Genomic DNA, 16947 nt, shown 5'->3' on the forward strand with positions numbered 1-16947 from the left:
ATACATAAAATGATTCATTTTATTTATAAAATTATGTATCCATGTTTATGCTTATACAGATATATTATTAAATATACTTAACGATGAATTAGTCTGTAAAATAAATATACATACAATACGTTAAACATTATCAGTAACAGTCTACTATTACTATCAAAGTTCATAGGCTTGTGGCCAATGGATTCGAGGTTCCCTAACACAAACAGCACGCATTCCCCAAGTGATCTCTGTCCCTGAAAAGCTCATTTCCACTTATTTACACTTTGCTTCTCATGAAGAGATATGCAACAACCCACATCGGAATTTCACCTTTGAGAAACAGCAAGAGCCTCCCTTCCCCAAACCACACCCTTCCTCAGGACACCAAAATCCAACATTCAAGCAAAGGGCCATTCTCTGAGTTTTGTTCAGTGAGACCTCCTAAGTTCTATTTCTTTGACTACTCTTGTAAGAATCTCAATCATACTAGTGGGAGATCACCACTGAAAAAGAATGGTGTAAAATACAGAGGTAAAACACTGCTCTAGGTTATAAAACATGTTGAGAGAGTGGAGAAATACTTCAGTTAAAAAGGGACAACCTGGAATCAAACTTAGTATTTGGAATGTTTGGAAGAGTCTTAGAAGCAGAGCAACTAAAACCTGCTTTCTTTAACATGGAGAAGAACATCACTATTGTTTTTTCTATCATCAGAGAAGACCTCCTGATCTTATTCTCTAGCAAAATTATCAGACAGTATCTTCCAGATTTGCTGCTCTGCCTCTTAAAGTTAGGTAGTTTGTGTAGAAATGCAGTGCAGGATAATGAAATCCCAGAATACACCACAAGATTACCTCCTTCCCTTCTCCACCACTACCTCCATTTCATGGAAGTCCACTTATCATTCTGCCTTATCATTCTACCTCTTTGCTATGACTCCAGGATATCAGGACTTACTGACTTAACAGTTCATTAACAGATTGTTGGGTTGTTTGTTGGATTGTTGATTGGTTTTTAATGGAAAAAGATCTGACAGGTAATCACATTTTACTACTGTTATTTATATCGCCTCCATTTCACGCTGGAAAGAATAAAAATGCAGAATTAAAAATCAAATAAATATCCTGAATATTGCCAAGAATTTTTTTAAAAAAATCTTCAAATATTCATTACTTTCTGCATTTCACGCAACTACTTAGTTCAAAATGCATCTGAGTATACTCCACTCTATCAGGAAAATGTCAAATCCATGTATACAATACAGTAGGAAGCTACCCAACATTTGTGAATTATTTGCACACCCTGAGCACTAATTGAAATGTCACTGTCGTATCCATTAATCCCAAAACGTCAAAGAAGAAAGCTGGAGGAGGGTGATGAGCAAGAACATAAATCACAGGCATCACAGTGATGCCTGGAATGTGCCTGTGATGGACCTTATGAATGAAACTGCAACAGCAAAGCAATCTCTAGGCAAAATCTTGTGCCAGCTCCTTACTCCACAGATTGTAAGATGTTATTTGTTGTAACATACCATTGTGACAAACTTCCATAATTATATTTAAACTTCTCAAAGGGCTTCTGTGCAAAACCAAAATTTTTCTAACGTGCTTTAAAAGCTTCATAGAAAGAAAAGGAGTTAGTTTGTGATATTTGCAGTTGTACAGCCCATGCTACAAGTTATGCAATGGTCAAAAGAATGCAGTTTTCAGTCTTTACTAAGTTACTACCTTTTCTGAAACTTCCTCATTTTGGCCCAATGTTCCTATGCCCTGTCTGCGCTAAATCACCTTTTTGGGGGGAGAAACTGAAATTAAAAAAAAAAATCCCTTTAACCAATTTTGAGATATGACAAAATGAAAAAAATCATACTTCCTCCCTCCACAGTTTTTACTGAGTCTTTGAAAGAACAAGCAAAAATTGGAACATTTCCCACAAGTGCAAGATAAATATCTCATAGGGGATTTTGACTGACAAATATTTGAAGGATAATGCTTAGCTAGGATTATTATGGCAAATAATGATGGGAATTAGTTTAGAGCTGGAAAAAAGGAACGTTTAATTATTCTCCCCTCAAAAATAAAATAAAAACAAAATCTATACTGCACAAGAATGCCATGTTAGACATCCCGTGCTTGTCCTGTGCAAACTGCTACTTCTGTAGTCATAGCCCAGCATGTATATGTGCAGCTCACACCCCGGAAACAGCATATGGTGTTATAGCAATGCAGATGCTGGACTAATTGGTAGTCCTGTCAGCAGTTAATAGTATTTCTGCTTCTAGCTGTAGCTCCTCTGGCATTAGACTCAGTATCTATGCACTCCACTGCTTTGTACTGTGCTGTAGACTTCACTTGGAGAACGATTTTGGTGAACAGAAGATGACTGAGCTAAATAGAACAAAACGTTTTCTTACACAAGGTTATTCTTTTCTCTCAAAATAATGAAATGTTATCATGTTACATTAAACTAAACTCTACTAAGGTCTCTTCATTGGTTGATACTTCTGGTGTACAGCAACCAAGGATGGTAGAAAGACTGATAATGGAAACTACAACGGTAAGTAACAGGGCAAAGCAGGAGAAGGGAAACGTCTGGAAAGACCCCAGAGACCCCAGCTGGACTTTCTGGGACTTCTCATTACTTTGCTGTGAGAACAGGGTCTGTGAAAGTTACCTGCAAAGCACGCATTTTATCCCCTCTATTGCTAGAAATCCCTGAGTGACAGTGAAGTGGTTAATCTATAGAGTAGTGAAGTACAGTGTTGTGCAGAGATAATATTTCAGATCTGAGAAGCAGAATAATACAGTAGTGGGCAAACTTTCTCTGCTGTCTGTCATGCCCTTTCTTCAGACGGCAGATGACTGTGTAGTGGATGCACAGATTCAGGTAGTCTAGATGACCGATTCTGGTGACAATATTATGAACATTATGGGATTTCTGTTTTTACAGCTGGGATCTTTTTTAAATCTGGGAAATTACACAAATTCACATGCACACATCGCTACCCACCTACTTGAAAGGAACACTATTAAAGTGCAATATCGAGTATGCTAAATGTAGAAAATGTCAAAATACGGTCTGTGCGCCTCTATCCAACCAGCTTGTGCAGCCACACCATGAAACAAACTATAATGTCATGATCACAAATATTTTTCAAACAGATTCTGACAATCCTGACAGTTCATTCCATGAGTGGATGTTTTTTAAATGGGTACTACTACTCTGCACAGTGAGTAAGGCAGTAGGTCTAGGAGGGAGGAAACCCTATGTAACAGTATAATTAAAATTTGCATCATAATAAATAAAATCAAGAGGAAAAATTAAAATTACACAGACATTTGACCTTTTTTTGTGCTCAACTGTAAAACCATAATTTTTAAGTACTGTTCTGGGGCAATTTTATACTAGATTATCGTCTTTTTACTGGACATAGTGATTAAGAAAGTCCTTAGCAGTAACAACAGATGTACATTTCAATCAGACATATAAGTTTAAAAAAAGTTTCATCAAAAACTTTCCCAGAAATGTTAAAATACTTAATCGTATGTACTTCTACTGTAAATTGCAGTGTAATAAAATTATATTAAAAAGACAAATTTTAGTAGAAAATTTTTATGGAAAAGGATCACCATATATCTTACATTAAAGAATTTTTTGCAATGTTAAGACAGATACAGATAGGAATACTGGAACATCTACTTACATTCACACTGTATCACATCTAAATTAAACTGCTGAATTGCTCCCATGCTTATTTGTTTTAATTCACTGTCCAGTAGCATCTGCATTAGGGATGTTGAAAGATGCTGGCAGGCTGACATGCAAGCTGTCTGGGCCACTTTTCCCTAATAGAAAGACCAACAAATTTTAGGATAGAAGCAAATGATATGCCACTAAAGAACAGCTTATCTGATGTGATTTTATTATACGCTCGGTCTTAATGATGCAGCACTCAGATTAGAAGAAGAATGATCAGACTTTCTGTTATTTCTTTGACGTGTTAGCTTTGACTCTATTACATCAACTGGGGAGTTGAAATTAAACATATATTAAAACAATTACTGCTATTTCTTCCAGATTTACATCCAATGGTCTTCAAAAATACAAATACATTTCCAAATATGAAAGAGCATAATGACAATATAAGTTGTTGAAGTGTGTGAACAGCTTTGTGGATTTCTTCTACCCGAACAGAATGAAAGCAAGAATGGAAATCAACATGCTGCATATGTTCAACGACAGTAAAAAGAAAAACAAAAAACCCCCAACTTTATATAAACCAAAACCATTGCTTTCAGTTAGGACATTTCTTATAACAGCTTGTGCTAATTATTGACAAGTTAATTGTTAGAATTGCACCTCAAAACTTGTTGTTAAATTATTCAAAAAATTCATGCTTATCCTATGTCTTTTCAGGTGCTTAATAAGTCAGTGCAGTCAGTAATCAACTACTTACAAAATGAAATGCAGCCCTCTGCTGTACAAAATAGAAATAATTTTCCTATCGCAATCTAGTTATTAACATTCCTCTTCACAATGTATATGACTGAAACAATTTTCCAAAACTGAGATCAATAAAACAAAGCATGAAATGAGATATTATTTTGCTAAATTATTGAAATTTAATACAGAAGATTAAAAAGACTGGAAATACTACCATATAAGGCAAACTAAGGAAGACCAGATACCTGACTAGATGGCAACATTCTATCCATAATGCTACAGTCTTTAGAGCACAGAGATCTTGGCTTTTAAATGCAGTTATGAGATTCACTTCTCTCTAGTCACCATGCTTTTCAACTGAGCTATATGTTACAATATATACTGATACCCAAGTAATTATTAATATGCTTATATGAAAGAAATAATTATGTAATATACCTACTGGAGTGCAAACCACTATCGTTTTACTTATATGCATTAGTAAAGTGATGAAGCCTGTTCTCTAAAGCAATGGTTCCCCAACTGTTTTCTGCAAAGTCAGGATGATCAACGACTCACAGAAACACATATAAGCAATGATTTCAAGTAAGAGTTTGATGATAAGGATGTATACAGATTGGTGAAAAATGGTAAGACTGACATTGATTCACTATTCCAAAAAGTTTGGAAAGTTCTGGTCTAAAATCCAAAGGACCAGATCTTGCCCTTAATAAGACAACATGTTCATGTCTTTGAATTTTGACATGTACATATAGCACAAAGCAAATTTGGCCCAAAATATTTTGTACTTTTAAAATCTATTTATTGTTAAAATATATTTCATTAAAACGTAGGCAATGTAATGTAAAATGTTAATTCTCTTCACATGTCAAATTGAAACATTAAATGATCTTTGCTAATACCTCCTTAGCATTAAGACACCTTGAGCTGTAAGGAGCTTCATATCTAAAATGAGATGTCAGATTCTTAATTGAAAATCTCAGAAAAGCAAATAACATTTTTGACCAAAATAGATGAACTGACAACAAGGAATGTAAGAAACAATGAAGGAACAGCATGCTTAAAAGTCTCCCAAACCCAATGGTAATTACACTGGGAGACATGCAGCTCTATTCCCCAAGCAGAACAATATCAATATGAATGGAAAAAAAAAGAAAAGGGGGAAAAAAAGGAAAAAAAAACAGAAAAAAGGGGGTGAGGAGGGGAATCCATGGGCCATAGTTCATTTAATTACAATGTAGTAGGTTTGAAATACTTAATGGAAATGTCATTTTGATTTAATGGAACAACTAGTGCATTTCACTTTAATGTACTGCTCCATCAAATCAGCTCCATGTCCTATTTATGGTGCCACTATAATGTAATAAAAGTTCAAGCAGATTAATAGGTTGTCAAAAAAAGTTTTAACATTCAATTTATTTTATATGCAAAGAAAGTGTACTCCACTATTATTATAAATAAAAGACAGAATTTTATCTTTATGGCAAGCATCTGTATTTAACTGTTAAAATCTGGCAAGTATCAATAGTACTGGAGCACAAGATAATGGTTACAATACAGAAATGACACGGGAAAAGTCACCCGGACTTTAAATAAGTATCAATATTTTTACATGTAATGCTTATTTAAAAATCTCATAAAATGGAAACATCCCAATTTTTAACTATTTCCAACTATGCAACTTGAACTACAGGCTTATTGTTCACTTGGCACATCAAGAAATAATACAAGTTTACTATACTCAGTTTATACTTACTTAGTAAGACCATTTGATTTTCGTAAAACTAGAGAAAAATGAAGCTTAAATCTATAAAGTGTATCAGTAAAAAAAGCTGGATTTCAACTCAGAGAAATGTGAACTTTACTGTTATTCTCCTCAAAATTCAGTGCTTCCAAGTTCAAAATACATTGGATGTACAACATTCAGAAAAGAATGAAGAAAAAGTATTTCTTTGAAATCAGAGAACGTCATTTCAAATTAATGTTTGACAAATGAGTTCTAATTAAATATCTTTTAAAATTTCTACCATCTACCAGTTAATCAATTATTTGCTATTTTTTTCACAATGCATTTTAAAGAGGAAATGTAAAGATTTGTGAAAATAATGATAACATGATGTTTCTTTTCCAGAATGAAACAAGTTTCAGCTAGTTTTAATGCCAAAACACTCTTAATATTTAGCATTTGTCAGCTTTTTTTTAGAGGGGGGTGGCAGCGGTTACTCTATCTAGCAATTAAATACCGATATTCAATAGCATGCAGAGATTCAGCAGTCTTCTTGCATTCATTCCAGTATTGCCTCCCATTTGGAGACACTACTATTATCTCCACTGTGCCTAAGTTAATTGCTGCTATCTACAAAACCTTTTCTTCCACTCAACCAATGTAAAGTTTAGGAAACAAGGACCCTATTCTATAAGCAAAAACACCTGCTAACAGTGTTAAAGGCAACTATTTTTTTACCCAGCCTCCACATTTTGCTGAAATACAAGTTTGTAAGAAGAGAAAACCCTTAGACAAACTTCTTATATTTCAAAGGAGCTTGTAAAGAGAATCTGCTGACATATTAAATCCTTTTTTTATAGGACCCAAAAGCTTTTCTCCTAAGAACAATTGCAGTAAAGAGACATTTGGCTCCTAGGAAATTCCCAGAGGGTCAGCCATATGCATCCTTCCATGGCACCTTCACGGTCCTGCTTTCTAAGACCCATGCTAGCTGTCTCAAAAGCAGCTTTCATCATTCACTATGGTGTCAGTCAATATGATTTATGGACTGCATTCAACAAAGTCAAAGCATACAGAATGAGAAATATGACTACAATCTGCTAATTTGTTTTGTATTGAGCCACTTAAGAGTCAAAGACCCGATGTCAGGCTGAGACCAGCAACACAATTAACCGGCCGGTGACAGATTCATCCATCCTCCCTGCCAGGCTGTGCCAATCAAAGACAGCATGAAGCGGCATTTGGAGAAATCACTAAGAAAACCCATTCTTCAAGTAGCCTGTGGAGGCTTCTGATTGACAGTTTTTGAATATAGCTGCAGAAAACCACCACCCCTTCACCCTCACTGCAAGCTGTGAAATTAGGCTTTTACTGCCAATCACAGAAACAATAAAATAACACAAACTGCCATCCTCAGCATAAAAGGAAATAACTAAACTTATATGTTAAATCTAAGAAGTTAAGCTTAAGAATTAATTTAACGATATGAAGTGATAGAAACAATAAAAAACTTCCTACAAAGAAAGTAAACATACAGATTTCACCAGTCATAAATAAAACATGTTTTTTGCTTAACATTGCGACTAAAATCCAACTTTAGAATTACTGATAAAAAACAGGTATACTAAAAAACACTAATGGAATTTTTAAAAGATTTAAGTTTTTACTTCCACTTTTGTAATTCTGCCCCAAATTCCCAAGTGGCTACTGAAAACAATCAAAAATACCTACTTGAAAGTAATTTGTAATTCTTTTTTTTAATAGTCACTCTTTTCCAAAGGGGTGTCCAATCCTAACTTTGTATTGATAAAGCACATAAGCTGCATCTAGAATAAAATTTCAGCTACTTCTAAACTTCTCGGAACATAAGGTATGATTTCTCTTTAGCTGCTCCAAATAAAATCTCAAGAATGCAAGTCCTTAATAACAAATTTGGTCATCCAACTGACTTCTTGAGACAAATGGCTGTAGAATGAAATTTTGGGGTTTTTTTGGTTAGAAGTATCTAATGCCATTCTAAGCTGCAAAATGAAGTTCATATGAGATGCTTATGTCAAAGAACCTGAAAATAGCAATAAACTCAAAAGTTTAAATTCTAGTGATTTCACAAAACTGGACCATTAAAAGCTGCATGACTCACAAACAATAATCTTTTTGAAGTGATGCATCCTGTATGCTCTGCTTCTCTGGAATTCCAGGACTGCTTGGTCACAAAACAGCCTGCATACTGTCACCTACTCAACATTAACAGAAAATATTTCTACACAAAATACTCAATATTCCTAGTGCTAGTGTCACCCATTATCTCCATAGTTTAACATGAAGCTGAGCATTCAGTTCATAGAAATCATAGAAATGTTGACTGGTGAACCCCTAATGTTATCTACTCCAGCCTCTTACTTGGAGCAGGACTATTGCCAATGCTACTAGTACAAGTCCGTCGTGCTTTTTTTTTTGGCTGAACCTTCAACACAATCAAGGATGGAAATTTCCCAATCTCTCACGCACCCTGTTCCAACACTGCACTTCTCCCCTAGCGCAGATTTTTTTTCCTAATGTCAATGTGGTACCTCCCAAGCTTCTACCTGTGACCACAGCCCCATATCAAACCATCCACCATACCAAGATGAGTCCATCATCTTTGTATCTCCCCTCCAAGAAGCTGTAGGCTGTCACTAGATCTCTCTCCAGTCTCTTCATCAGACTAAGCAAGCCACCTCCCTAAACCTCCACTTGAAAGTCATGTGCTCTAGGCTCCTAACAACCTTGGGAGCCCACTGCTGAACCCTCTGCAGTTTCTTGATCTCCTTCTTGAACTAGGGGAGCCAAAATTGGACACAATATTCCAGATGCAGCCTCATTAGTGCTGAGCAAAGGCCTAATAACTTCCTTTGATCTGCTAGTCACACACGTTGTAATGTAGCCGAGTATGCAGACTGCCTTACTCATAAGAGTGCACTGCTAACACATTCAGCTTGGTGTTCACTGCATCCTCCAGACCCACAGAGCGGCTACTTGGCCAGTTGGTTTCCAGGCTGTAGCAATGCATGGGGTTATTCCAGCACAGGTGCATAACATTTGCACTTCTTGTTGAACCTCATGAGGTTCGTATTGGCCCAATCCTCAAAGTTTCTCAAGGTTTCTCTGGACCAAAGTCCTACTAATTTGGCATGCCAGCTACCCCTCCTAAATCTTCCACAAGAAAATTCTAACCCCAACCCCTAGATGCAAGTTTTGTCCTCTTGAGTGCACAACCCAGGAGAACTCTGCCGAAAAGCTGGAACTGTGTGTGACCTAACACAATTCTTCACTGCGGTGATGATGAGGCAGTTGGGCTTCATGATTCTGAACATTCAAAGGAGGCAATAATTCTGAATCAGCTTAAAAATTTCACAGCTTCTGTGACAGATACAACCTTGTTGTCAGCTTATCCAGATAACTGAGCCTATTCTAGACAGGAGTTCGGCTGAGATTATATTTAGAAAGACTGCAATTATATTTTCATCATGAATAGGCAGTTGTACTTTTCTGAAGGTAGGTGAAGTTTTCTGTGTTGATTCAACACCTGCTGGTTCTGTCTTAAAGACCTACCCTCAGAAATTGATGGAATCAGTAAGTTTTCGGGAGGGCTACAGGAAAAAAAGGGGGGGGGGATGGGACAAGAGGAAAAAAAATTATACCTGGTAGGTTGAATACACTATCCAGTGTTTAAATAACTTTTGCCTTGGCATATACAATGGTATTTACCTGATCTCACTAATGTTTTCAGCCTTTCAGGTTATCACAGATTGCAGATAATATGATTCAGAAGAAATGACAGAGGAGACTGTTAGGGCACCAGTGAAAAGTCTCTTGCTGGATGACCAATTGCCAGAAGAATGCAATAATATAATTTCTCTTTATTCTCAGTTTGAATAACAACTATGAAAATATATCCTTCATCTACAACTGGTATTTGGTGGTTGGTACAGTAAGAGAAGTAATCAAAGAAGTAATGAAGAAAGAGTTCTTTACTTCCAAAACCGAAAAACCTTGAGCAGGGAAACATCTAGTTAATGGTCTGTTTGAAGTGAATTGCCTCCATATAAACAAACAGCAGCAGCATCACACTTTTTTCCCCTCTGAAGAAAAGAAGTTGTTCAGAAGTGAACTGAGTTTTTCACCTCTGTGAATTTAGGGGAAAAAAAACCATAAGAGATTCATTGAACTGAACCTCTCTCTTTTGACCAGTGAAGCACAGAAGCGCTAGAACATCTTCTTTCAGTAGAGATAGTCGAGCATTTCCTGCAAAGGAAAGTGGCAAGGGAACTAGCCTTAAAGAAGCTGTTGTGAGGAACCCATATCATATCCATTATTTGGAGCAGATTAAATTAAATAGCAAGAGACAAGAACAATACTAGAGGCAGAGGTAGAAGGCTAGGGCACGGTGAACACAGAGCTATAATAGCAGTAAAGGGTTTATGGAGCAGGATACACTTGCCCTGCATGCTAAACAGTATTTGTATGTCTAAATCAAATAGTTAAGAATTAAGTAAGAAGACAAAAGCAGTGGTGATGCATTCTGCTCACGATACACTTCTGTGAATCCTATTCAATTGATATATTTGGTGAAGTGAAGCAGTGTCTACACATGAGACTGGGAGATAAGGAAGGACCAAACTGTTTATGAGAGAAGCTCTACAGGCTGGGAAAGGGAACAGAGGAAGACTTAATTATGTGAGCACCATTGGTTAAATGAAGATGACTGCACTCTAAAATAAAACTGCATTGTCATATTGTGGTGAATAATGAGAAAACAGCTTTGTCCAAAAGTGTATATTCCAGGTGTGACAGGAAGAAATTATTTTTGGAAGCATCTGCTGGGCATTTGCTAGTATTAACTATGACTTGATCACTTCCAAATTAAGTGATTGTAGTTCACACTTACTGTGCCACATACTGAGACTGTTTCAAAACTGAAAACTCTCCATGGTGACTCCCAGCTGCACCATATCAGCTCCGTTGTTTTCAAACCCACAACACAGAGCATCCCATTGCTGACGGTAGATGCAGGTGTTGGCTTTGTACAGAGATCACCAACCTCAAGATCTTCCCATCAGAAAAAAAGGGGAATGGAGAACATTTCAATGAGGGTTTTTAATACTGGAAATTGTTCCTTCATTTGCAACATCTTTCTTTAAAGACCACTCTTTCTCTGGCACTTTAGAGGAGGTATGTTGGGCAGACATGATGGATTCTATCTAGGATGAGGGAATTTAGGTTGCATGCTTAAAAAAACCCTAAGAAACTGTGAAAATAATCCCAAAATAAAAGGAAATAGGAAAGAAAAATATTATCTTTTGTACATCCAATGTATTTTTTTGGCACTCAGGAAGAGAACCTACTATTTAAAGGATGAAGTTTAACTTTACAGATGTTCCTTATACACTCCAGCACAAGCTACTTTGGATCCACTTCCATCTTCCTTGGAAATTAGGAGACTAAGACTCTCCCTTTCTTTTTGACATCTAGTCATTAAGTGTGCTGTGCTATTACAAAATAATGTAGTTGTCTAGCTGCCCTTGATGTTAGGTTCTGAACTGCACTACAGACAAATACAGTAATTGAAATAGTCTATGTTACTATTGAAAATCACTGGAAAACATAGCAAGGAATCCTAGATAATAACACTGGTCTTACTATTGTCTCATTAAATTGATATATTTGGTTTTAATTCTATATAACTATTATTACTACTATATAACTACTAACTGCTTCTATAACTGTTGGTAGTTATGATAGCTATCAACAATTGTTTCAATACAGATTGGAGTTTTTACTAATAGGACAAAATGACTACTCCATATTTGTTCACATTTTAAGTTTATGCTTTTTTGAATGCAAGACTATGAGAATAGATCTGTGGACCAACTAGATACTGAGCTTCAAAGTTTTTGCCCAAGTCAGTATCCTTAAATTAAAATTAACAATTTTTCAAAATAATTTTCCCCCTGAGGAAATATGATTTTAAGTATAAAAACTACATCTTACAAAATATGAATCCCAACACTTTCTCTAGTAAGTACCTTATACATTTGTGCATTTTAAAAATGAGTGTATGGCAATAAGACTCAACCACATACAAGTTGCTAAACCGGAATTGTACGTTCACATAAAATTAGGAAAAATAAGTTTGGAAATTCAGTATTCAGAAGCCACTCCTAACAGAACAGTATTAATTTCGACATTCTCATTATCATGGAAATGCTTATGCTGAATCAAAATAAACTGCTTATACAAAACCTGGTGACCTGCAAATAATCATGACTTGGAAGAATTCTAAAATGCAATCCATCATCTTCTAAAAAAATACACTTGAACGCAGACATTCCCTTGACCCCAGGCAGATGCAGCAAAGGAGCAATGGAACTTTCACAAATTCTTTATTCTGTTTCACCACTCTACCCTTATTCTGTATGCATGTCTCATAGCTGCATTTTGATACCTGACCTCACTTCCAGAAGGTCTCATAGTCTCCTCTAAATGCTCTCATTTGGGATGCGATGCACACCCTACCAAGCTTCCACACGGTTTTTAGGACTCCTGCTGTCCCAGTGTACAGAAGACCAAGGTTAGTCATTAACCTGATTCCTGCATGCAGCCACACAAGGTACGCAGCAAGTCACCAGCAAAACAGAAGGGTCTTTTTTATTAATTGACTAAATATCGAAGCAATAAGCCTGCAGGCAGTTCATAGTTTTTCAGTTCACATGCTTTTTCTTCATCTTTCATCTACTTACCGACATAGCTGCATGGTCATTGTTGTTATTCTGAGAAGGAAACCAGTAAGGCAATCAAAACAAAAAATTAAGATGTACTGTCAACATCAAAAAAAAAAAAAAGAATAAAGAATTGGTAGCAATAAAAGGTAAGGAAAAGTTTCCAAAAATAACAAATGTATCTACATAATTCCTTTAAAAATACTTTTAAACCTATGAACTTACTTAGTATATTGTCAAAGCACACCAAAGAAATTATAATTGAAATAATACCAATTTGGCAATAAAATGTTTTTCTGTGGTAAGGAACTGTATGCCAAAATATCAAAGTAGCAAACTCCATATGAGGAAACACGTTTCAATCTGACTTTCAAGAAACTTTTCATTAAAACAAATACTATATTCTAAAATACTTACGTTAAAAAATAAATGCCTCTTTTACCGTGTTGGCTTGCAAAGCTACATGTATGTTATTAACATCCTCATTCAGGCAAGACTTAGCAATGGCTTAGGACAATAAAAATCTACATGCAATACGACCAATATTAATACCTTTTCAATATAAATCTAATGTTAATATAACTGGAGGGTGGAATAAAACTCTTTTATCAGAACTGCTGCTGAAGTACAGTACACAAATAGAGAGGAGAGAACTAAGATGTAGGACTCAGGAGAAAAAAAGCTTTAGAGACACAAGATGTTTCAAGCAATTCCATGGAGATATGAGAGCCCAACTAACTTGTGCCACAAAGTAAGCAGGTTCAGAAAAATTAAGATCACAGTCTACCTGATTTAGATTTCTTATGTTCCAATAAAAATAATATAAATTGCATAAAACAGATATTTGGCATAAGATATATTTTTTAAAGTTATGCCTACATTGGTACAGAACTACTTCACAGCATAGGCCCACATGGAAGGACACATATACAAAGAGACAAATCCTTGGGTGCTTACACAGCTTACATGTACATCTAAAACAAAAGAGGATGAAAATCAGGTACCCAATGATCCCAAATAACATATTAAAGAACATACCATAGCACTTCAACAAGATGACTACAGTTTGAGACAATATCAAAGAGCAAGTTAATAATCCTTGCTTGAATGAGACCACAGACAACTAGTGAGGCAAAGTAGTTGTGTCCCTCGCCCTAAGAACAACACCCGCTAACGCAACTGGATATGCCAAGGTGGAAAGAGAAGACATTTTTCCACCTGTCCAACCCTCCTCCTTATTAAAACTATGGCCAACGGCTAGGACTTTGGCTCTTTGATCTCTAATTACAGACAAGGTTCTAAGAAACTGTTTCGAATAATAGCATGTTTCTGGCAGCTACACAAAAGTTGTTATAGAAATTACATTGTGACATTCTTATTCCATAATGAAAATGAACAATTAAACTATTCCAAATCTCAGCTATGGCATGTGATAATCTAGTTTTGCTTAGGACACCAAAAACATTAGTTAAGTTACTGTGTTATGGAAACTAGTTCTGGGCTTCTCTTTGAAAATGCCTTTACTATAAATAACTATGAAAATAATATTACAAATCTAACTCAATCACCGTAATGAAACTCTAAATACATTTTCATATAATTTTCACAACTCATGCACAACAACATTCATAGGACTGTATGTTTCTACAGTCAGCCAAGCCAGAATAGCAATATATGGGGGAAGTAAAAAATTGCAAGAACCCTCTTGCCAGACGAGACCAGGAGTCCAGGTAGTTCTATATCCTGCCTGTTATCTGGTTAAGACTGAACGCAAGGAAAGGCAAAATCTGAAATTACACAGTAATCTCTTCACAGAGGCCACTCTTAATCAAAAAATGCTCACCTGACCTGGTATGGAAGCCCATGCCTCACACTTTGCATTCATATTGACATTATGTGGTATATTTTGAGTGAGCTATGTGTTTGAATCAGCAAAAAAGAAGACAGAAAAATCACAGCCACCTGACATATGATTTAGAATACTAGATAAGCCTCCTAAGCCAGCAACTTCAATATCTTGTTCCTATAAAAAGACCTTCTTCTGAAACACATACATTTCATCAAACACTTTCTTAAATTGTATAGCTGTGCTGTAATGTAGCACATGAAGAAATTATCTTTGACTTCCAGTCTGAAGCCTCAAAACATTCTGTGTGTTGAGAACTTACTCTCTAGAGGCGGTGCATGTGAGTAAAGTGATCAGACATCAGCATGACAATAGCATCAGAGGACAAGCTAGTGAAAAGCTGATGTAGCTTCAATGACTTATTGAAGTTACTGCAGATCTATACAGGTATAAACTATTATGATGATAACTTAAACTAGATGTTGTATTTTTTGTCTTAAAGCAGGGGGAATTAGACCACAATGTAACAATTAGCACATAAAACAGGTTAACAATGCCCTTTTACCCGGGACAAAATAACAAAAGACATATACGAACAGGAATGAGGATTCATTTCACTGAAGCTCAGTTAACTAGAATCAAATGGCTTTTTATAGTCAAAACTATTTAACTGAAGACAACCTTGGAGAATCTGAGCCCTCCAGGATCTCATACACAAATCGAAAGCTTGCATTAAATTCTGTATTCTTTGAATCAATGAATATGTACACAGAAGCAACATGGTTAATTAAAAAGGCCACCTGAGGACTAGCCTGCTCTAGAAAACTAAGTTCTTACTATTTGTAATTTAGCTGTTGTTAACAATATTACCAAAGTATTTGAAAGTGTTTTTCAAAATACTGTCATGAGTATGCATCATCAATATTATATACTGATAAATACATCTACCAGCCTGTACAGAAAATCAAATATCATACCTTTCTTCTAATATACTAACTTGATAGCTATTTCAATTAAAAATCTTAATACTTTAAAATAATATAATGCTCCAATAGCTTGAAATTAAACAATTTTGACCACTTACGGGTAAATGAGTAAAAACTTGAAACGTGCTTCTTAAAAAGTTAATAAGGTCCATTAAGTATCCACTGGCTCTTCCATCTGATTCAGACATTGTCCAGTCATAGTCAGCAATCTGAATAAATTCATCTATTTTTTGGTTAAGTTTTGTGTATATTTCTCCTTCTGCACCATGCCTTGCATCCTGAAAAAAATAGTGCACAATTGTCACAATTCTAAAATGTTATTAGAAGGCAGAATAATTATGTTTACCAATGAAGCTGGTGTTTTTCTTAGAGTCAAAAAATAACTATTTTAAAATTTATATTTTAACTTGTCTTGAAGCAGTAAGTCTGAGCCTGTGGTTTTAAAATATGCCTGTAATGCATACTATAAGAGTGTTTGTAACAAAACATGCCTGAAGAGCAATCTAAGTTCACAGAGATAAATGAATGCAATTGAATTTGTAATCAAAGAGATTGCTTTACTCTCCTTCACAGCAGTCACCTTTGATTCAGCCTTGCAAATTTATCAACCTTGAAACAAAGTTTATTCGCCCTCTTTTATACAGAAAATTAATAACACACAAAAAACCCCATAATTATTTTAGCCGTTATGGCTGGAGGTCCAGCAATCATAGGATTTTTGTGTAATTAATGTCTTAAAGTTGCACATCTGAAGAATACTCATGTCTTTACATCCTCCCTTAAATATGCTGATCATACCGCACTGCGATTCGGAGCACTCCCCTAAATCCTTCTCATCCCTCGTTTTGTTCTGCCACCACCCAGAGTCTGTTCTGCAGGAGCAGTAGACATAGAAATGACCTGATCAGAGGTAAAGCATAGCATTTACTGCGAAGCGAGTCTATTATATTATCTGCCTCATTTATTTAGGACAGGTCCTCACAGATGTAGTGGGATGTACCCAGAGATGCCTGATGAGGTATATCTTGCTGGGAAAGGTGTGCTTTTGCCAGCCTGGAATTTAATGATATTTGACAAATTCTCTGTTCTAAATTGGTGTCAAGGTAAAACTTTCTTCACTGATGTTGAGAAAGAGTTCAAGAAAGAGGTAAAATTTAAAATGGATTGCTCAGATGCTGAAGCTTTCTAGGGAGAAGGAATCAGCTG

General features: G+C 35.8%; 1 protein-coding gene across 8 annotated transcripts in view; it reads right to left on the reverse strand.

The window, feature by feature from the left end:
- The window catches only part of EXOC6 (exocyst complex component 6), a 108517-nt gene that overhangs the window by 33301 nt on the left and 58269 nt on the right, over positions 1-16947 (reverse strand). For 6 of the 8 annotated variants that reach the window (XM_026066664.1, XM_026066662.1, XM_026066666.1 and 3 more), the window contains exons 18-20: positions 15840-16019; positions 12931-12960; positions 3686-3827 (exon numbers count right to left, since the gene is read on the reverse strand). In XM_026066664.1, coding sequence (XP_025922449.1) covers positions 3686-3827; positions 12931-12960; positions 15840-16019 — 352 coding nt within the window. Of the gene's footprint in view, positions 1-3685; positions 3828-12930; positions 13008-15839; positions 16020-16947 lie in introns of those variants that run through there. The other 2 variants (XM_026066670.1, XM_026066671.1) reach the window with 2 other exon arrangements.

This window comes from Apteryx rowi, unplaced genomic scaffold (assembly GCF_003343035.1).
Source record: "Apteryx rowi isolate R43461 unplaced genomic scaffold, aptRow1 scaffold_246, whole genome shotgun sequence".
NCBI lineage: Eukaryota > Metazoa > Chordata > Aves > Apterygiformes > Apterygidae > Apteryx > Apteryx rowi.